Source organism: Ichthyophthirius multifiliis, assembly GCF_000220395.1.
Source record: "Ichthyophthirius multifiliis unplaced genomic scaffold scaff_1120509251244, whole genome shotgun sequence".
NCBI lineage: Eukaryota > Ciliophora > Oligohymenophorea > Hymenostomatida > Ichthyophthirius > Ichthyophthirius multifiliis.
Genome location: NW_004086063.1, coordinates 20,920 through 43,442, shown reverse-complemented (window position 1 = coordinate 43,442; position 22,523 = coordinate 20,920). Strand labels below are relative to the sequence as shown.

The window sequence follows — 22,523 nt, the reverse complement described above, 5'->3', positions numbered from 1 at the left end:
AATGTTATAATAAGAAAATAAATAAACCTTTTTTTAAAAAAAAAATATTAAAATATTTATTATTTAATTGAAAAAAACCTAAAGTATTTGTAACTCCGCCTAAAAAAATTGAAAACTAAAAAAAATTAATGAAAAACCAAAAAATTTCATATTATTCATAGTCATACTTTAAAATTTAAAAAAAATGTTTATAAAATTAAATAATATATACAATTAAATCTTTAATAACTGAAGGTAAATATCTTAATCCAAAAATAAGAGATACAAAAAGTGAAAAAAAACCCCAAAAAAGAACTAAAATGAAATATTTTCTATTCAAAAAACCTACACAATTACCAGTCCAAACACAGTGGTGATCCATATGAAGGACACATCTTTTGCATTTCGAACAATGGCTTGCTCTTTCTGGTTTAAATATTTTGCAAATTTTACAATATCTTTTTTTAATTAATTCTTCTTCAGTTATATTTGATATTATCTAATCATTTTCTTCATCCTTATTTTGGTTATTTTTTTATATTTTTAAATTTTACTCCTTATTGAACATATCCTGGATCTAAGCATACCGCTTTTTCTAAACTTTTAAAAAATAATAGCAAAGATATTGCTGCAATTAACAAATATGTTTTATCAAGTAATGATTCTTTTAAATTAATTTATGTGTTATTTTTTATTAAAATCAAATATAAATATATTTAATATTTTTTGCATATTTTTTTTTTTACATTCTGATTATAAATAATATGTAAAAAAAACTTGTGCTATAAATATAAGTAAAACTATCAAAGAAAGTAGATGTGGTAAAAACGGTTTATATTAATCAGGAATATAAAACTAAGCTTCCATATACTTTTTTTTAATTAATAAAAATATTTTAAATTTAATTATTAAACATAATTTTAATATTTTTTTTAAATATAAATTTATTTTATAATTTTTTTCTTAATTTTATATATATTAAATAAAATATAGTAATTTTATTTAAAAGTTTAACTAATAATATTACATATTCAAATATACTTATTAAACATTAATATTTTATAATATTAAATATTTTATTTTATTTTTATTTGTAATTTTGTTAAAAATAATTTTAACCACATAAATTATATTAAATAATATAAAAAAAAGAAAATACCAAACATGTATTAATTTGTCTTTTTTTACACTTATATTTTTTTAAGATTTAATATGATAAAAATTATAAAACAATACAAAATTTATTTTATATAATTATTTTAACACTAAGCTTTAATTTATTTCAATTATTTTATTATTTTTTATAGAAATATATTTAAATATAGACTTTATTAAATAAATACAATACTTGAATTTTATTTATAATATTTAAAAAATATTTATTTAATAAAAATTTCTTAAAATAAAAATATTTATAAATAAATTAAAAATATTATATATATATATTAATAAATTAAATAAAAGCAATAAATAAATTTTATATTTCTATTTTAATAAAGCAAAAAATACAATTTATAAATAAAAGATTAATAAACTCAAAATAAAGAAATCTAAAAAATGAATATGATAAAACAAAAGTTAGGTACAAATAGTAAAAATAATGAAAAAACAAATTATGTTTCGCCATCTAAAAGATTAAATAATGATTTACTAACATATAAATAAATAAGTTTATAAATTTCATCTAAACGAAATGTAAATAGTATTCAAAAAAGTAGTACTTAAAGATTGTAAAAATCTTAATATTTATTACCTTAATAGTCGAAGGAAATAATAAAAAACTTTACAGTAGAAGATTAACCAATAACAGATGAACTCCGATAAAAGAAAAAGTCATAAAAATAAGTAATAATAAACGAATAAAGAGAAAAGAAAGAATCAATATAATTAAATCATAAATCTTAGTATGCTGACGAAATTCCTAATATATCTATTTCAATTAATTAGAACTAAAGTTAATTTCCATTTTAGGAAATTCCTTGTTAAAAAATTATAAATTACGTAAAAATACTAGAAGAGAAAGACATTTCTATGGATAATTTTGAAAACGATAAATTATAAGGCTTAAAAGGGATAAATGTAGCTTAATAATTATTTAAAAAAAACTTGAAATTAGGCACAGATAGCAATTCTTCATAAAATTAATCTGCAGCTTCTACCCCAAAAAGACTATCTATATAAAAGGATAATAAAAATAAATAAGTATTTTAGTTTTAGCAAAACTAATCATAAAACTAGCAAACATTCACATAAATTAACTAAGGTTCTACTAATTAACAAGAAAATGGAAACGTTAAAACATATGTCAGATTTAGACCTAATAATTAAGCAGAAGTAGATTTAAATATGAATGGATTAGGCTATAATGCAATAGAAATAATAAATTCATAATCAGTAAAAATAGTTAATGATACTTAAGTATATATGCTTGATAAAATCTTCCCTTTTGAGTCTACTTAAGAAAATATTTATCAAGAAATCGCAGTTCAAGTTGTTAATGATGTCCTCATTGGCTATAATGGAACTATCTTTGCTTACGGTGTTTCTGGAAGTGGAAAATCTTTCACTATGTTTGGAAACATCGATGATTAAAAATAATAAGGAATAATTCCTAGAATGTGTGATTAGTTATTTGATTATGTTAATAATGATGAAACAGATGCAGAATATATTATTAAATGTTCTATGCTCGAAATTTATAAAGAAAATCTTCATGATAGTCTTAATATTATACAAGATGAAAAAGTAGAACTTAAAATAAAAGAAAATCCTTAAAAAGGAATTTTTATTTAAGGACTTACCCAAAAACTTATTTAAGATGAAAATGAACTAATTGATGTGATCAATTTTGGATATAATAATAGATAAACAAGATCTACTAAACTTAATGAGTATAGTTCTAGATCTCATACTATTTTTATGGTTTAGATTTGTCAAAAATTTCCTAATGGAGCTGAAAAAAATGGTAAACTTAACCTGATTGATCTTGCTGGATGTGAAAAAGTGTCTAAAAGTGGAGTTGTTGGTGAAGGTTTAGAAGAAGCTATTAAAATTAATTTATCCTTAACTTGTCTGGGTATTTTAATTTATATTTATTTATTTATATTAGAAATTCTATATTATGTTCGTTTTTTTTTATAATAATAGTGAATATAGTAAAATTATACTATTTTATAATATTTTGTTTTTTTTTAGGAAAAGTTATTCATTCTCTAACTACAGGATAAGAACATATTCCTTATAGAGATTCGAAATTAACAAGAATTTTATAGGAATCTTTAGGAGGAAATTATAAAGTATATTATTCTTTTTTTTATTTAAATGAAAATATATTTATTTTCTTTAAAATAAAGACTTCTTTAATTGTTACTTGTTCAATGCATTCTAAGTTTATAGACGATACTATTTCATCTTTAAAGTTCGCAACAAGGGCAAAGACAATAAAAAATCATTTCAAAGTTAATTTTACTCATTCTGCTGAATCTTTAAAATAAACAATAGAATTATTAAAGCAAGAACTAGTATAATATAAATCGATCTATTAAAACTTTCGAAAAGTTGTAGGAGACATTAGAGTTGATTTGGATTAAATACCCTCTTAAGCTAAATGCAATAAAATAGAAAATATAAGTATGTAAAATATTAATATATTTCTTAGTGTAGACATATTTATTTTAATTTATTTAAGAATCAGAACTTGATGCTCTTTTAGAAATTCAAAATAAAATTAGTTTAATAAGTTCTTAAGTTGGGAATTCATAAATTACTCCAGTCAACATTTAAGGATCAGGTTTAGGAAGTGATTTAGGATTATAAGATAATGGTTTTTTTAGAATGGGAGGTGATTTGCTATAAGCAAAATTGAAAATTAAAGAAGATATTATTAATACCTAGAAATAAAATATTACTGATTTGGAAGAAAAATATAAGTAACTTGAAATTGAATTTCTATAAAGCAAATAGTAAAGTATTATAATTTAGAATTAATTGAGTGAAGCACTAAATGAAAAAAATTCACTTTATACACTTCATTCTAAGGAAGTTAATAAAAATAGTTTTAATAAATTTTAATTAGAAATTCTTTAGAAATAAATTTAAAAACTAATTGATTAAATTTACAAATTAGAATAATCAAATTAGTAATTGCTGAACGAAAAAAAGAATTTATGTATAAAAATAATATTTTTTTTGGAAAAAAAAAAAAAACATATTTTTATATGAAAAAAATAATAAAATAAAAGGTGATTAGAAATTTGATGATTTATTAAAAACCAAATTAAATTTATCAGAAATAAAATTAGCTGACTATTTCAATAATAATATGAAACTGAATTTTAGTGTAATTATAACTAATCTAAATATTTATTTATTCTTATTATTTTTTTATTATAAAAATATATAAAATAATATTCAGGCTATTAATACTGATATTTAAAAAGTTAGAAATTTTTCGTTAGATGTTATAGATGACAATGTACTTGTTGATGATAATGATGGTAATAATAGTGAAACATACTCTTTGTAAAAAAATCATATAAATTAAATTATAAAAAAATAATAAAAGAAAATAATTTGAAGAGAATAATGATAAATTAATTAAATCATTTGAATATAATCAAAATGCAGAAAACATAAAAAAATTACTTGAATTTCCTTAAAAAATAGAAGAAGCTATGTCAAAAGAATAAATATCTCCTGAGTTTGTTATAATATAATTAAAAAAACTAATAATAAAGTAAAAAATAAAAATATTTTTATTAAAATAAAACTAATATAGTTCACATATAGTAAATTAAAATTTACTAAGGACGTTAAGCGCTTTAGAATGGAAGTAAGTAATAGATTATGGAAAGACATAATTAAAAAATAATGTAATTAAAATATAATAAAAACACATAAAAAGGCTTGAAAAAGTGATTGACGAATGCACGCAAAATAGTAAAACAATAAGAAGATAAATAGAGGATGTCGTTTTAGGTATGGATACTTTTTAAAAAACTTAGAGTACTTCAATAAATGTTAATAATTAGAAATAAAAAAGTAAAATAATTCCTCCTTTGATTTCTTTACGTGCATAAAAAGACGAATAAGGATTAAGCAAATTTGGATAAAGGAAAAATATTTTCGTAGAATAATAAATGCTAAAATTAAGTGGAATAGCTTCTTAAATTATTGACAAAGTTTAATAATAGTACAAGCAATGTAAAAATAAATATTTATATTTAAAATTAATTTTTAACATTGAAATTTTAAATAAATAATATAATAGAAATAGAAAATGCAGAAAAAAATATATTCCCTTTAACATATGAAAACGCAATAATTGATATAAAAGAAAAAAATAATTTAATAAAATAACTCCTTTAATAGAATAAAAAAAACCTAATTGATTTTGATTAATAAGCCGCGTAAGTTCAATATGATTAAGAATTACTTAAAGAAAATACACGCCTTTAAAATAAGATTCTAATGATTTAAAGTGAATATTAGATGGAATAAACAAAATCAGAATCTTACAAAGAAGCATTAATGGTTGAAAGAAAAAACTTTAAATAATTAAAAATTTTATATGAACAAATGGAAAATACATTAAGAAATAATTTAAAATAAGAAAACGAAAGTTGGTAAAATTCTGTAAATGCTATAAAAGAATAAAATTAAAAAGAAATGATGAGAAGATAAAATGATTATGATTTTTTAAAAATAAAATTAAACGAAATTATTAATGAATAAATTAATAAGTTTTTTTTCTTTTTTAATATATTTATTAATATAATTTTAATTAGGTTTACTGCACTTATAAAAAAAACATAGGTTATCTCATATACAGAAGTTGAATAAATTATTTAAGAGTTAAAAAAATATCAAAGTAATCTAAATGTTTCATATGAAGCTAAAATAAAAAAAAGTATGTTAAAAATATCTTTTATAAATACTAATGCATCTAATAAAGAAATTTCTCCAACTATGAAAAAATGAAATATAAAATATATATTATAAAATAAATATAATTAAAAATATATTAGAAATAAATATTTAATTATTTTCTTTAATTAATTTTTATATTCCTTATATTAAATTTTTTGTAAATAATAATATATATCATTATTATATGTAAGGTTTATATAATATTAAAAGAAATTATTTCATATCTAATTAATATAATAATAATAAATAAAAAATTAATATAAAATAAAAATAATAGAAAATAGATATATAATTAAAATAAATAGATAAGATATTATATGCAATCTAAACAAATTTTATGAATTGAATATTTTATATTAATTACATTTGTATATAAATTAAAAATAATAAATATATTTTATAAATATAAAATTTTAAATATAATATATTATTATAAAAATAAATGTTATATAATTTATAAATTTTTATACAAAAAAAAAAATTAAAAAAATTAATTTAATATTAAAATTAATTTGGGTAAAATATTATATATTAAATAATATATAAAAACAAAAGAACAAAAAAAAAGAAATATATAAATAAAAAGAAAAAATAAAAAAAATATATAAAAATAATATAATAATAATAAAAATTAATTAAAAAAAATAATACATACTTTTTTTAATAAATAAATAAAATTAAAGTATAAAATAGAAACAAAAATCATATATATATTTTTAATTTTTATAAAGCTTATTTTATATATAAAAAAAAGATATTTTATATATACATATATATGATCGGATCTATATTCAAATATAAAACAAAGAAAATTTATTATGATAAATAATTATTATATTTTAATTTAATAGATGATATAAATATTTGATTTTTCAATATTAAATTACAATAAATAATAAAATTTATGATTTTATTTTATATAATTTTTTTCTATTTAAAATTATAAAACATAAAATAATAACATAAATATAGTATTATATTTATCTTTTATTTTATATTTTAAGAGTATATTATAATCAAATTACAAATCTAATTATTAAAATATTAAAAATATATAATATTGCGACATATAAAAATTTAAAATACAAATTTATTATTATTAATTTTATGTATAGATTAATTTTATATTTAATTTATTTTAATATTAATTTATATTAATATAAAATATATATTTTATATTTTTTTATAATATATTTTAGTTTATATACATTATTCATTTAAATATCTTTATAATAGTTACGATCTAATAATGGATTTACTTAATCTCAATTAACATTAGAAGTTAATAAACAAAAAAAATATTATCCAGTTATCCAGTGACTTGAAGGTTTAATTATAAGTTAATCCTTTCTCAATATAAAAATTATAAAAAATTTCGATATTTAAACCAAAATATATAATTTTAATAAATATATTTTATATAAATTAATATTTTTATTGTTTAATTTTGTTAATATTAATTATTTTTATTCTTATTTTTATTGTTTATTTTTTTAATTTTATTCTTATTTAATGTTTTTTATATTAATTACTAGTTTTTAAAATATTTCAATCAAGAAATACTCCCTTAATTCAAAAAAAGTTAAGTTTAATAAAATAAACCTGATTTTTTTTAAAAAAAATTATATATGAATTTTAAAAGTTTAAATGATTAGAAACTATAAAAAAATTAAAATTTTTATTGCTTTTCTAATCAAAATTACTGAATTTCTTGAAAATAGATAAAATATGAAAGATCTAATTTGCTAATATCTGATTATATTTTATAAAAGGATTATATATAAATCAAAAAAATTAAATAAATGTCAATAAACCAAAAAATTAAAAATAAAATAAAATATTATAATCACAACTATAATTAAAAAACAGAAATAGTGAAAAATATAATAAAACTACCTTAAAGTCTAGAAATCAAAATATTGGCTGGGAATTTTCTATTTAAATTTAAGGATTATTAAAAATAAAAATTAATAAATTTTTAAAGTATTTTACATTAAATTATTACTTTATCAAATTATGTTTTTTATAATTTTTTTGAAAACTCAATCAACAAAAAGAAAAAAATTATAAATTTTTTCTCACCTAATTTTTTGTTTATTATTTAAAATAAATTACAGAAAAAATAATAGGAATAAATAATATATACGAATGTAATAGGCAAATAATATGTATAATAATGAATGAAAAAGTTGATATATAGATTAATAATAATTTTAATTAAGAATGTAAAATTAATTAATAATATTATAAATAAGTTACAAAATATAATAATTTAATATATTTTATGCAAATAAAATATTTATAAAAAAATAAATTTTTCTTTGTAATAAGACATCATTTTTTTTTAATAGTTACACTTTTAAGAAAACATATTTTTTAATTAAAATTTGAATAAATTATAAAAAATTAATAAAATTACTATAAAAAGTTAAAGGTTATGACTTTGAATAAGAAAGAATTTATATGTAATGGACATAATTAATAAATATGATTTAATTATTAAACATATAAAGAAGATTAATATTATATTTTATTTTATTTTATATATATTAAAAATAATTAAAATTAAATTAATAAATAGAAATTTATAGTAAAAATTTCTGGTTATAATTTTTTTAATATAATTAAAATATAATTATTTTGAAATTATTTTTGTTTATTTTATTGATAATTATAAATATAAAATTATTTATAAATGATAAATTTTGGAAGTAATTGTTTTACATGAAATTTTCTAAAATACGTGTGTCTAAAATTATTTATAATTTAATATTAAAAAATAAAAATAATATAATTTATTATTAGATTTTTAAAATTTATTATTATTTATAAAAAATATATAAATTAAATATTATAATTTTTAATATCTACATTTATTATAATATTTTATCTAAAATAAATAATTAAGATAATCAAATGAATTACAAATACATACTAGCAGCTACTTTTCTGCTAATTCTAATAGTTCATTTACTAAAGAAGTTAAACCCTTTAAATAAAAGATAATTAACTACATAATAAATAACTTTATAATACTTAAAAGAAGTATCATATTATTCTAAAATAAGCTATTGTCCATAAGCTGAGATAGAAAATTGGACTTGCTTATTTTGCTCTGAAAAACCTGGTATGAAAGAGGTTTAAGTAATTTTTAGTTAAGAATAAAATACATAATGTTATTGTGGATATAATTAACAATAAAATAAGATAATTATGGCTTTTCGAGGAACTAAAAATGTTTAAAATTGGATTAATAATATAAGAATAAATCGCAAATGTTATAAACACTGTACAGGTTGTAAAGTCCATAAAGGCTTTTATGTTGGATTATAGAGTGTCTTAAATTAATCTATTGAATGTATAACAAATCTCACTTAAAAATATCCTACAGCTAATGTTTATATTATTGGACATTCTTACGGAGGAGCGTTAGCTACTTTATTTGCATTCGAATTGGCATTTTTAAATTTAGTTAATAATAGAGGTATGATTTATCATTATACTTATGGATCACCTAGAGTTGGAAACGATATTTTTAATAAAATTTCGATAACCTTGTAAAAAATAGCTATAGAACTGTAAATAAGAATGATATTGTACCTCATGTTCCTTCTTCTATTGCAGGTATGTATAGACATGTAGGAACAGAGGCTTGGATTTAAAAGATGATAACTTAAAAATTTGTATTATAACTGAAGATAAAACCTGTTCAAATAGTATATGGTTTTATAAATATACAATTAAAGATCATGTTAATTATTTTGGAATGCATACAGGATGTAAATGATATTTCTGAAAAAAATTAGTAAAGGAGATTTTATTTAAATTTTTTTTTTTAAATAAATTTATCTACTATATTTTTATTAAAATAAGATTGATTAATTAATCATCTTGTATATATTTATATAAATATAAATGTATTTGATTCATTTCACTATATAATTTTAACCTTAAATATTAAAAATATTGATTAATTTATTATATATTATAGTTTTTTTTTTTACTAGTTATAAATAAATTTGAACAAAATTAAAATTAATTAAAAGAAAAATAATTATATATTAAAATTATTAATATATCATATTATTGTAAAGAATATGCATTATTAAATTAAATGTTTATATTTTATAACAAATAAATATATAATATAATTAATTTATATTTCTTAGAAATTTATATATTTAATTTTTTATATGATTTTAAGTAATAATAAAAGAAAAAAAATGTTTATAATGATTAGAAAATATTAAAAAAATATTTATTATATTAAAATTATTAATAATTATTATATATACTTTTTCTTCATTAATTATGTATTCTTTATTTATTATTTAATTATATATAATTTAATATACAAAAAATTGAATAACAATAAAAATAAAATAGTAGATTCAAATAAATACTTTAATAGATGATCTAGCATATATAAGTTTAATTTTTCCTTTATCTTTATCTAAATATTTAATTTTTATAAAAGTTAAGTTTGATTAAATTTGAAATATCTATATTATTAGATAAATTTAATATCATTTTTTACATGTTTAAGAATAAATTAATATTTTAATTTTGATTAGAAATATTTATTTATGTTTTAATTTTTTATTAATTGCATTTTTTATAATTTTTGTGTTTTCATGTATTTTTTTTTTATAAATTTTTACTTTATAAATTAATTAATTTAATCTTATAATGAATAAATATAAAAAAATACAAAATTATATTAGTTTTGTATTTTTTATCTTATTTTTTTTAATTTGTCTTATTAAAAGTAAAGCATAATTAAAGATCTTCTTTAGATGTCTTTTTTAATTTACTTAAAAACAAAAAAAGAATATTTATTTATTTTATAGTTTATGATTTAAATTTTTTTAAGTTAGAGTTATTTTTTTTAGGCTTGAATTATCTGCTTAAAAATATTTATTTTTAAATTTTATATTTAATGTTATTATTAATTGTTTTAATTTTATAAGCTTATTGCTTATTTTAAACTTGGATGTTTTAGCACACTTTTATTTAATTTGATATTCTATTGAATTTTATTCATTTTAACCCTAAGATTATACAGTACAGTTTTTTATTTTTTATAAATCTTATATGCCAAATTTAGTATGAAACATAAAAAATTTAATAAAAAATTAAATATTTTATAAAATTTAAATAAGTAATATTTTTATATTAACTTTAATTTATTTAAAAATGAATATATATAAATTATTTTAAAATACTGTTATGATTATTTTAAATCTATATTAATAATTTTTATTCATTTATTATTAATTTTCTAAGAAATTCCAGGAGGTAATTATCCGCATAAAGAATCAATCGGTTAATCAGAATCAAGAATTTTACTTTTTATATTATCGATTTTTATACCTGGAGGAGGGCCAATTAAATGTATTCCAATATTAGTTTAAGTAGTATTAGGTGTAAATGATTTCGGTATTTAGTTTTTCAAAATATGTTAGTTATTCAATGGAATATTCAAACTTTTTTCTTGCGTTTTATTACTTTTGTTAAAGAATACTTAATTTCCAAAATAGTATTATTATTAAGGAGACATTTTCTGATTTTAAAGGGTATTTTGATAAGATTAAAATAATAAATTTGGCCTTAAGAAACCTTTATTTTACCTTTCAGAATAAAATTCATCATTTTGTGAATTACTTCCTTCATCGGAATAAAAATCTGAGTCTGAATTATGATTTATTTAATTATTTATATTTGCATTTTTTTAGTTTATTAATATATTTTCTGTAAAAATTATTTATTATTTGCTTTATTATTATTATTATTCTTCATAAAATTAATTTGGATAGCAATCTAGACCAGAGTTTAAGGGATAAAGTGAAAAATTCTAATTAAAAACATTATAGTATTTATTTTTTAAATTATCTTCATCACTGCTTTCTGTTTAGTTTGTATTTTAACGATTATATATTATATTTTGTGTTATTGTTTGAAATTATTTTATATTATTTTGAGTTATGTTTTAGTAATCTCCAAATGCAAAGCCTTTAAATTTACTAAATTATTACGTATAATTCTTTATTTCTTCTCCTGATAGTGAATCACCACTTGAAAAGTTTCCTTCACTACTATCATTTGTAGTTATTTTTTTCTTTTATAAATTATCATTTTCATGTTCTTCTTCTCCTTATTCTTCATCTGGTTAATTTTTAATCTCTTTATTTTTTTCCAATTCTTCTTCTTTTACTTTTTTTTGTTTGATGTGATTAATATTTCCTCATTTTCACTACTCATACTGTGATCATGTACTAAAAACTCTTTCTTTTAAATTATCGGTTAATATTATATTGTTTAATATTGAAAATTATCCATAATATAATTTTCTTCTTATTTTCTAATTTAATTAATACTTTCTATATTTATTAAATTATTATTGTTATTAGTTTATGTGTTATTTTAGTTATTTTGTTTGCTATTAGTAATTGTAGTGTTATTATTCTTATTTGTATTATTAATATTAATACTATTGCCATTATTATTATTGGGGATACTAGTATTGATGTTAGTTTCAATATTTTAAATATTACTATCTTAAGTTTACTCAAGGACTTTAGTTTGTTATACTTTATTATTAGTTTTTTTTTAGTCATATTAATTATTTTCAGAGTTCAAATCTTTATTTTCAGTTACTTTTACTAAATTTTGGATGCTGCATTTACTTTATTATTAATAAGTTTAATAATTTTAAGTTTTTCGGAGAATTTTTATATTTTTAGCTTCTTAATCATCATAATTCTTAATTGAAATTTATTTATTTTTACTTTCAGAAATATTTTCATTATTTTAATTTTGTTATTCTTTTTATTTTTTCTTTTTTCTTTCAATAAATTCTTCTTTTTCTTACAACTTAAGTTCTATTTCTTGAGATTTTTTATTATTCTCACTTTGTTTTAGAAGTTATTCTTATTCATATTATTACTACTTTAGCTATTATTAATTAAGAGTTATTTATATTTATTACATAAGCACTTATTTTTTATTTTCTTCATATATTTAATTCAATAATTATTTACAGGAAAGTGTTTTTTAAGACAATTAATTATTTTAAATAAAATTATTTAAAATAAAGGTTTCATTTTCTAATTTATTTTTATTTGAAAAATAATTGCCATTTTTTGAAAAAGAGAATATTCTTTTTAAAAAAGCCTTATCTTTTTTAAAAACTTATAAAAAAATTTCATAAAAAACGAAAGCAAAAATAATATATATAAGTATTCCTATGGACAATCCAAAAATTATTAAAACTAGGTAATTATATTATTATTTATTTTATTGTAAATATTAATCTTATTTGATTTCATCTAAATGTAGAAATTATGCTTTAATTTTAAATTTAAAAGAATAACTTTAAGTATAAAAATATAAATTCTTTTCAAGTGTTGTATATGGATAATTTGTCTAATAGCAAATGTCTATACTTTTATTTTTTTAAGGTTACAAAATAAAGCTATATTCACACTATTAAGAGTAAATAGAAAATCCATATCCTTCACACTTTTAACTTTCGATATAGATTCCTTGTATATTTATAGGGTAGTCTCCTATATTTTATATTTTGAACTTTTTGCAACCTATATTTAAGTTTATTTTTTGTAATTATTCGAGTTCTTTTTATGTATAACTTAGTATGAAAACATCTTATTAGATATATTTTTGGATTATTTTGGAATATAATTCTTTCTCTACTAAGTAATCCTTATCGTCTTCTAATTAAAGAAAAGGAATATGAAAATCGACATCAATAAGTTTTATTCTACCAACTCCTGCATTTCCTTAAATTGGTACAATTTAAATTCCACTCGCATTATTTTTAATTATAATATTTCCTGAAGCATTTCCAAATTTGGGAATATAATAGATAATATGAGAGCTTTCAGTTTGGTTAGGCTATATAATGGTACTTTTATTAGTATAGTAATAATTCAAAAAGAGTTATTGTTCTTAGTCTTCTTAGTTTTCTTATTAATAGGGAGGTAAATTGTTTGCAAAATCCTTATTTATAGCAATATCTTCTTTAGGAAAAAAAAGAAAAGATTAAATAAAAATTTATATCTTTTCTAAAAAAGTTCTTTTGGTTTAAGATTACTGAACAAATCTGCTAGAAAATGATTTTGTCATCTTCGTAATTTGAATTATTTCTCGTTTCATTTATGAAATTTTGCTTATTTCTTCTTCTATTTGCAATAGATTCTCTGTTGGGTTTTTATAAAATTCAACTAATTTTTTTATTATTTAATTCTGTATGAACAATTCATATGTTTTTTACTATATTGTGTTAACAATACATATATATACCTGTTTATCGTCAAAAATTTTTTCTATTTATTATAAAAATTTCTGTATTAAAGTCAATTAATAATCATCTTTTTAATCAAAATGTGAAAGCTTTTTTATATTTTATTTTTAATTATTTATTTTTTTACTTATATTATTCTATTTAACGAATTATAATCTTATATTTCATATGTTTATTGATTTTATTTATCTATAAATAAAGCACTTATCTTGTTAAATATTTATGTTATAATATTATTTTAGGATTGCTAAGGCATGCATATAGCTAACTCTATTTATTTATTATCTTAATTCCTATTTTTTATATTATATAATTTAAAATTACTGCAATTTTTGTTAAATTACTAATTTTTATATTTTTCTATTTAATCTATATCAAATGGTGCAAGGTACAGTTAAAATTAAACTGGATAATCTAAGTTATTTTGGAGTATTATTTACTAAAAATAATATCCATTTATTTCAAAATTTTTAAATTATATTTCTTAGCTCATAATTAATTATGTTGGTTCTATTTTTGCTTAAATATTAATATTAAACTCTAATAAATCTAAAATTAGTTAAAGAGAAGTTTAAATATCCTTTTCTTTTTAAAAATTCTTTTTATTAATTATAAAATTTTATTATTCAATTTATATTTAGTATATAATTAATATTATTTAAAAAAGCATATATAAAAATTATTAATTTTTTTTACTTATTAATTTTCTCTCCAAGCTATAATATCTTCTATTCCAATAAAATTATCGTTAAATAAATCGTTATTTTTCTATATTTCTTTATAACAAAAATTATAAATAAAAATAAATTACATATTCAATAATATGATTAAATTAAACTTCGAAATAAAAGTTTTCGGAATTAGCTTTAATAATATTTGAATGAAGAATAGGAACAAATTTATCATTTTAAATAATTATATCTTTAACAAATAAGTCAACATCAAAAGTATTTTAAACAAAAATTTGTTTACTTTCTCCTTTAAAGTTTTAGCTTTTTGTAAAAACAATATTTTTTTAAGAAAGAATAATTTCGCCATTAACAACGTTATATTAGATAACAAATTTAAATTTTTCAAAGTTTGTTTCAATGATAATTACATCTTCTACTTTACTTTTTCGGACATATTAATTCTTAATTTTGATAATAAGTACAAAATTTTGATAAGGAAGTAGACTTAGTTTTTTTTATTTGAGATTAATTTCAATAAAAACAGGTAAATAAATATCTAAAATTTCCACATTTTAAGGATTGTCATTAACAATTTTAACTTATTAAACAGTATTAGGTCCTGAATCATATTATCTAATATTTCCGAAATTGACAACCATTTAGTTATTACTATTAAAAACCTAATTTTTATGTACAAAAGTCAACTTCAAATCAAAAACTTATAAAAAAACAGGCAAAAAAAAATTCTTATTAATTTCAAATACAATATAAGTTTTTATTTTTGAAACATTGCCTATATATTGGAAACTTAAAATTTATTTTTATTCACCTACATCAAGAATTCTTTCTTCGAAATCGAAAATTTTAAAAAGTTTTTTTTCCTATAAAACACGTGATATTTATATTTAGGAAGTGAAACTATTCTATATAACTAGATTTTTTTGAATGCCTTTTTCATTTGGTTGGAAATAATGCATTGTTATGTTTTGGTTATAATTCAAAATTTGCTTATATTTATAAAATTTGAACTCTTATTCTATATATTTTTCTGTTTGGTTTGTTTATATAATTATTTTTCCAATAAAAGCCTTCTGATTTTCTATATTTTATGAAGGATATATACTTAATTAGGCAACTTATTTTATTTTTTCTTGAGGTTTTATTATTAATTTTTTAAATTCGTTATTTAAACAATCTACTTCGTTGTCTATTAGTGCTTAAATTTAAATGCAGTTATAGTTTTTATCTTTCATTATTACTATTATGTCTTTTATTTGTATATAATTATTACTATTATTTTCCACTTGTATATTTCTTTTTATAAATCCCTATATTTTTTTATCATTATTGTAATATTTTTTTTTAAAAAATAAAATTTACATATTCATTTGGTATTATTCCAAAATGGAGAAAAGGCTAAGCGAAATTAAGTCCTTGCCTTTAAACTTAAATTCTTATAGGAATTTAAATTATATGTTAAGAATTTGAAAATATGATTCTTAAATAATCAACGAAATTTCCAGTAGAATTAAAATTTATGACATAATCTATTACTTAATTTTCATTTTGAGATGTAATCCGCCATTTATTTTTATTAATTATGTCTTATAATTTTATTTCATGGACTTTTTCTTCATTTTTTTTAAACTAACTTATACTTTCAGTCAAATATAGTCTTTTTTTAGTAAAATACATACTTTTTATTTCTAAATCATCTTCAGAAGGATTAAATAATTTTAAACTTCTAAATTCAATTTAATTTTATAAACATTTTATTGTTGTGTTTATTAAAGAAGATACATATGAACTATTTCTTATCTGTTTTTTTAAAAAAATTATATAAATAAATGTGTTTTTTTTTTTTCTAACTGATTTTAAAAATATTAAGTAAGATATTGTTCTTTGAGCTACTATTTTAAGATTTTAATCTTAAATGCTTATTTTGAAATACAGAGTTATTTTTTGCTCACCTTTTTCTTCAGGAACTATATGAAAAATTACATTCCTTTTATTCTATGGATTTATACTTTCGTTTATTTATTCAATTTATATTATTGAAGAATCACATACTATATCTTCTATTGTTATTGTATATTATTCGCTTTAATTGATTATTTAAAAATTTCCTTATTGCTCTATAAATGTATAACTTTTTTTTTTTATTATTTTATAATTTTTTTTTTTTTTTTTCTTCTACATCTCTTATGAAAATATATATGAAAGAGGATTAAATAATTTATTAAAATTGAATATTTGCTTCTATTTTTCTTTTTATAATTTTTATAAATCTAAAGGAGGATATTTTTCATCTGTTAATGTCTCAAAAAAGCAATAATCGCTTTTCTAATTAAATTAAATTAAATCATCTAATATAATTGGAATCAAACTTTATTGAGAAATATTACAACTTTATTATCTTACATATTTTTTTTTTGAAAAAAATTCTTCACAATGATTTTTTATTGAAAGCTTTATTTTTAATTTTAATAAATATTTAAAAAATAATTAATTTTTAAAAAAAATATTTTTGTACTTCATTTTCATCAAATTTATTAATAAGGTTTTACTATTCTTCGATTCCTTTATAAAAAAAATTTTTAGCAAATTTTAAAAAAACATAATAAATTAAAATCCAAATATATTCATATGATAAATAAGCTTATTTAATATTGTTTTTTTTTATTTTATATTTCGGTTTATAAGCTATATAATTTTGTATTACTTAAATTATTTTCTTCTAAATTAATAAGTTTTTTAATAAATTCATAGTTATCTATTTTTTCAAAAAAATATAAATTAAATTTTAGCATTATTATGAATTGCGATTATTAGCATGCAAAAAAAATGAAATTTATTAAAAAATTACTTTCAAATGATAATTAAATTAATGCGATAGTAAAAAATATATAAATAAATAAAATCATTATTCTTTTTTCTTTTTTTGTTTTATTATCTTTTAGTTATTATCAATAATTTAATATAATTCTTTGTTTATTTTTTAAAAAATAATAAAGCATAGAATACTAATTAAAGATAATATAATTTTTTTTATACTATAATAGCAAAGTAAAAAAAAAATATTTGATTTTAAATGTTATATTATAAAATATTTCATATATAAAATAATAGATAAAATATAATATAAAATATATACTATTAAATACTTTTTTGCTAAATATTTGAATTTTTTTATTTTTAATATACTATTTTTATATTTAAAAAATAAAAAACTTATATAATATTATAATATTATATTCTTTAATTATTTTATTTTTATAAATAATTTAATATATTATATTTTTTTATTAATTTATATTTAATATACTACATATATAATAGGTTATTCTTATATTAAAAGCAGAATAATTAAACTCAAATTATAAATAAAAAGATCTTTAATTATTAATTAAAATTGAATTATCAATCCATTATTATTATTAATAAGCAATTTGATAAATTATAATTTTTTATTTAAAATATTCTCTAAATTTTTATTAAAAGAAAAGTTACTTTTAATTACTGTTAATCTATTATATAATTAAAAATTTAATTATTTTTTAAAATTAAAATAGCTTTTTAAACTTTCAATGTTTACATTACACTCGTATATTTTTATAAATATTTAATATTTGATTTTTTATAATTTTACTAAAATTTATATTTAAAATTAAATAAATAAATATTTTATTAAAATATATGAATCTTTTATAAATTAGTTTTTAAAAAATTACAATTCGCTTTTTAAGTATTTTTAATTTATATAAGTAATTTATTTATAATTTTTATGATTAATAAAAAAAATTTTATATAGTATTATTATTATATTTTAAAAATAATATAAAAGAAAATAATTTAAAATAAAATAAAGAGAATCTAAAAAAATGACTTATTACCAATCATTTTTTGACCATGAAATAAAATTCGATCTTTAAAAAAAACTATTAGATTTATGTGCTGGGGAAGTGGAATTTTAATCCCAAGACTACATAGAAGATTATAAAGGTAACCAACACGAGCGTGGTTGCTTTATAGTAACAAATTTACGATGTATATGGTTTTCTAAAAATGATCCATCAATAAATTTATCAATAGGAATGAACACAATATTTTCATCAGAAATTAAATAAGATAGAAATCAATTATTAGGAACGGAATACACAATACATATAAAAGCTAGGTTAACTAATAATAAATTTGAGTTTATTTTTAAGACTAAAAAAGGCGAATCTTCAAATATTTTTAATATTTTTTAACAAGTTCAAAAATAGTATTAGCAAACAATACCTTATAGAGAATTAAAAAGAGGAACTATTGTTTAGGATAAAAGTCTATTATTATTAAATGGGGAAAATGTCGTTTCAAAATATTCTAATGTATATAATATAGGATCAGAATAAGGTATTTTCGGATAACTTTATCTTACAAATGTTAGATTGGCATGGTTTGCTGAGAAAAACGAAAGTTTAAATATCAGTATTCCTTGGATTTTAATAAAAAACCTGCTTAAAAAATAATTAAAAGTTGGGCTTTCTCTTGTGGTGGAAATTAATGAATTTTCAGGAGGTTATTCAATTGGATATTATTCTGATTAAATTGAAACTCTTTTCTAAGAAGTGGAAAAATTGAGAAATTATTACATACTAAATCCTGATTTGGGAATAAAAAAAATAAATGAAGATTATGAATAATCATATAAATCGAAGACAATTAAAAAACAATTGAAAATGTTGAAATAGTTGATTCATTATTTAATGAAAAAAGTAATTTTACATAAAATAAATATCTTAGTTAAATTAATGATTAAGAATATTAATAAGTAAATTTTTATTATTTTTTATCTATATTTTTTTTAATTTTCCTAGATTAAAAACGAAATCGATTTTGATTATAGATTAGGTGTTGCTATTGAAAAACTTCCAAACGGTATTTAAACTGACGACTTATGGTAGATTATTAATAAATAAAGTATGTGAATAATATATATTATGTATTTCTAACTATTTAAAATATAAGCATAATATATATACCAGGGTGTTTATCCGATGTGCAATATTTATAGTTTTTTAAAAATTTAAACAATATAAAGCCTAATATTTTTTTATTAAATAATTAGAATTATATTTTTCATCTTTATTATATATTTTTAATATAATATAAATATTTAAAATTATAATAATTTTATAATTATGATATTTAATTGAATTTTTTAATTATATAAATTATAAAATATATAATTAATTTAATTAATCAATATAAAAAAGTAGAAAAATTGATTAATTTTTTTGCTTAAAACAACCATTGTTATAGCGAGAACAAACTATATTGAATAAATAAAAAATATTTAGTTATATACTTTAAAAATAAAAATATCATATAGTAAATATAATTTTTTTTCTTAAAATTAAAAAAACTTTAATTCATATAAAAAGTATAACAATTCATATAAATTTTTATAAAAAAATAAATAAATAATTACAGTCTAATAAAAAAACATATATAAGTACAAATAAAAATGCACAATTAGAAATCTCCAAATTCTAGATAAAATATAATAACGTAATCTAAAGATAAAACAATCGAAGAATAAATAACAGATGCTTTATTAGATTTAAAAATAGGGTTAATAAATGATTCATTATAAAAATTAAATGAAATAATTTCAGAAAATCAAAATATAAATGAAGAAAATCTATATTAAATTATAAAATGTTGCAATGAACATTCTATAGACTACTTAAACTAGCAAAACACCCCAACATCATTAAAGATTTTACAAAAGTGTTTATATTGGACTTGCAATCCTTTATATATAAATGTAAAAATGCATGCCTTGACTTTAAATAATATAGGTTGTGTTTATAGAAGAATGAACGATTTTCGAAAAGCGTAAAAAAGTTATGAAAATGCATTAAATATATTGTAATAATATAACGAAAGATAATATTTAGGAATAACTTATTTAAATTTATCTGCTTTATTTTCTTAATTAGATTAACATAAGAAAGGTTTAGATTTCGCCAGGAGGGCTTTGCTGGAAAGTTAGCATGATTTCTTAGAAAAAGAGGTAAAAAATAATGAAGATGTGAATTCTTTAATTATAAGTTACCATAATGTAGGAGTTGAAGAAGAATTTTTCGGAAATTATGAAGAAGCTTTGGTAAATTACGAGAATTCAGTGAATATTGCTTTGGAATATTTAAATGAAAATTGTAAAATTGCTTAACATTTTTAAAATTAGTTAAATCGATTTATAGAAAGGTATGCTAATAATAGGGTGTATAATAATAATTATGATAATAATAATACTTTTAAAAGTTAATATAGGAAATAAAGAAAAATTTTATATAAAAAAAAATCTCTAAAAAAAAAAAATTATAAGATTTTATACTTTCACCCTATTTTTATTAACCAAATTGTAATTAAAATTCACTTTTTTAAAAAAACAATAAGTCATTTACAATTAATAAATAAAGTAATAATGTAAAAAAGCAAACAAATTCAAATTTTAATAATAAAAATTATGATTAACAAATATAAAATTAAACATAACCAAATTTAAATATTTAATAAGAATAACCTTAAAGAATATATATATAAAGTTAAGTGGAAGAAAAAACAAATAAAAATTAATAATAATAATAATAATAATAATAATAATAATAATAATATAAAAAATAATAATAATATTAATAGTAAAAAGAATTTTAATAGTAATAATAAGACTAATTGTAAAAGTAATAGTAATTTTAATAGCTATAATAATAGTAATAGTAATATTAAAAAATGTAGTAATAGTAATAGTATTAGTAATAACAATAGTAATAGTAGTAGTAATAAAAATAATAATTATAATAGTAATAATTATAATAATAGTAATAGTAATAATAATAGTATAATTAATAATAATAAATATAGTAATATTAATAGTAATAATAATAATAATAATAGTATTAGCATTAGTAATAATAATAGTAATAATTATAATAATAATAGTTATAGTATAAATAAAATTAATAATAATAAAATAAATTAGAAAAATAATTAACTTTAAATATTGAAAATAAAAACAATACTTTAGAATAAAAAAATAAAAAAAATTATGAATTATTATAATTAACTAATAAAAATACTATAGAAAAGACATCTACTATTTAAAATATTTCCTTATAAAAATAAAAATCATCTGAAAACAGCATTTAAGCATAAACTCAATAATAATTAATATAAACTTAATAACAGTAAATATAATAGCAATAATAATTGTAATCTACCATAAGAAAAAATTCAATAAAAATATCCCTAAAATAAGATAAAAGCCATTAATCAACTCCTTTTTCAGAAGAGAATGTAAATAATGTTAACAAAAATATAAATATATCTTAAAATGAAATTGTAAATGATTAAGAGATAGATGAAGAACAAGAATTATATTTAAATAAATATGAATTGATAGCATAAATAAAGTTAACCCAATTAAAAGATATTAATGAATTTTAGTAAAAAACATTTGTTGGTTCTTTATAGTTTATTACTAATACATAAAACTAAACTGCTGTGATTTAGTTTTATTGTGAAAATAATACTTTTGAACATTTTATTAATGTTAAAGATATTTATAATTC

General features: G+C 16.8%; 3 protein-coding genes across 3 annotated transcripts, besides 30 other annotated features; all 3 read left to right on the top strand. All coding sequences in view use genetic code 6, as the record gives it.

Annotated features, from left to right (window-relative positions):
* Window positions 1–855: 855 nt before the first annotated feature.
* Window positions 856–908: a microsatellite.
* Window positions 909–1,350: 442 nt separating this feature from the next.
* Window positions 1,351–1,402: a microsatellite.
* Window positions 1,378–1,433: a microsatellite.
* A 356-nt stretch (window positions 1,434–1,789) lies between these two features.
* IMG5_167320 (kinesin motor domain protein) lies at window positions 1,790–5,816 on the top strand (the record flags this gene model as incomplete). Its single annotated transcript, XM_004030067.1, has 10 exons — window positions 1,790–1,811; window positions 2,243–3,055; window positions 3,175–3,275; window positions 3,333–3,609; window positions 3,668–4,147; window positions 4,221–4,318; window positions 4,394–4,500; window positions 4,544–4,682; window positions 4,757–4,810; window positions 5,766–5,816. 10 exons carry the CDS (start codon window positions 1,790–1,792, stop codon window positions 5,814–5,816), a joined length of 2,142 nt encoding a protein of 713 aa, XP_004030115.1.
* Window positions 4,152–4,217: a microsatellite.
* Window positions 4,836–4,866: a microsatellite.
* Window positions 5,817–5,960: 144 nt separating the features above from the next.
* Window positions 5,961–6,016: a microsatellite.
* Window positions 5,965–5,999: a microsatellite.
* A 122-nt stretch (window positions 6,017–6,138) lies between the features above and the next one.
* Window positions 6,139–6,213: a microsatellite.
* Window positions 6,214–6,277: 64 nt separating this feature from the next.
* Window positions 6,278–6,351: a microsatellite.
* Window positions 6,293–6,349: a microsatellite.
* Window positions 6,352–6,440: 89 nt separating the features above from the next.
* Window positions 6,441–6,508: a microsatellite.
* Window positions 6,445–6,518: a microsatellite.
* Window positions 6,445–6,521: a microsatellite.
* Window positions 6,466–6,539: a microsatellite.
* Window positions 6,467–6,508: a microsatellite.
* A 457-nt stretch (window positions 6,540–6,996) lies between the features above and the next one.
* Window positions 6,997–7,068: a microsatellite.
* A 299-nt stretch (window positions 7,069–7,367) lies between these two features.
* Window positions 7,368–7,418: a microsatellite.
* A 1,702-nt stretch (window positions 7,419–9,120) lies between these two features.
* IMG5_167310 (lipase family protein, putative) lies at window positions 9,121–9,576 on the top strand (the record flags this gene model as incomplete). Its single annotated transcript, XM_004030066.1, has 1 exon — window positions 9,121–9,576. The coding sequence occupies one exon, from the start codon at window positions 9,121–9,123 to the stop codon at window positions 9,574–9,576; it is 456 nt and encodes a 151-aa protein (XP_004030114.1).
* Window positions 9,577–10,124: 548 nt separating this feature from the next.
* Window positions 10,125–10,186: a microsatellite.
* A 332-nt stretch (window positions 10,187–10,518) lies between these two features.
* Window positions 10,519–10,578: a microsatellite.
* Window positions 10,579–12,971: 2,393 nt separating this feature from the next.
* Window positions 12,972–13,002: a microsatellite.
* Window positions 13,003–14,324: 1,322 nt separating this feature from the next.
* Window positions 14,325–14,367: a microsatellite.
* Window positions 14,368–14,818: 451 nt separating this feature from the next.
* Window positions 14,819–14,866: a microsatellite.
* Window positions 14,867–17,385: 2,519 nt separating this feature from the next.
* Window positions 17,386–17,425: a microsatellite.
* A 571-nt stretch (window positions 17,426–17,996) lies between these two features.
* Window positions 17,997–18,064: a microsatellite.
* A 666-nt stretch (window positions 18,065–18,730) lies between these two features.
* Window positions 18,731–18,767: a microsatellite.
* Window positions 18,768–18,782: 15 nt separating this feature from the next.
* IMG5_167300 (hypothetical protein) lies at window positions 18,783–19,874 on the top strand (the record flags this gene model as incomplete). Its single annotated transcript, XM_004030065.1, has 3 exons — window positions 18,783–18,932; window positions 19,170–19,661; window positions 19,764–19,874. The coding sequence occupies 3 exons, from the start codon at window positions 18,783–18,785 to the stop codon at window positions 19,872–19,874; spliced, it is 753 nt and encodes a 250-aa protein (XP_004030113.1).
* Window positions 19,875–21,228: 1,354 nt separating this feature from the next.
* Window positions 21,229–21,275: a microsatellite.
* Window positions 21,276–21,519: 244 nt separating this feature from the next.
* Window positions 21,520–21,587: a microsatellite.
* Window positions 21,529–21,929: a microsatellite.
* Window positions 21,744–21,924: a microsatellite.
* Window positions 21,930–22,103: 174 nt separating the features above from the next.
* Window positions 22,104–22,149: a microsatellite.
* Window positions 22,150–22,523: the final 374 nt, after the last annotated feature.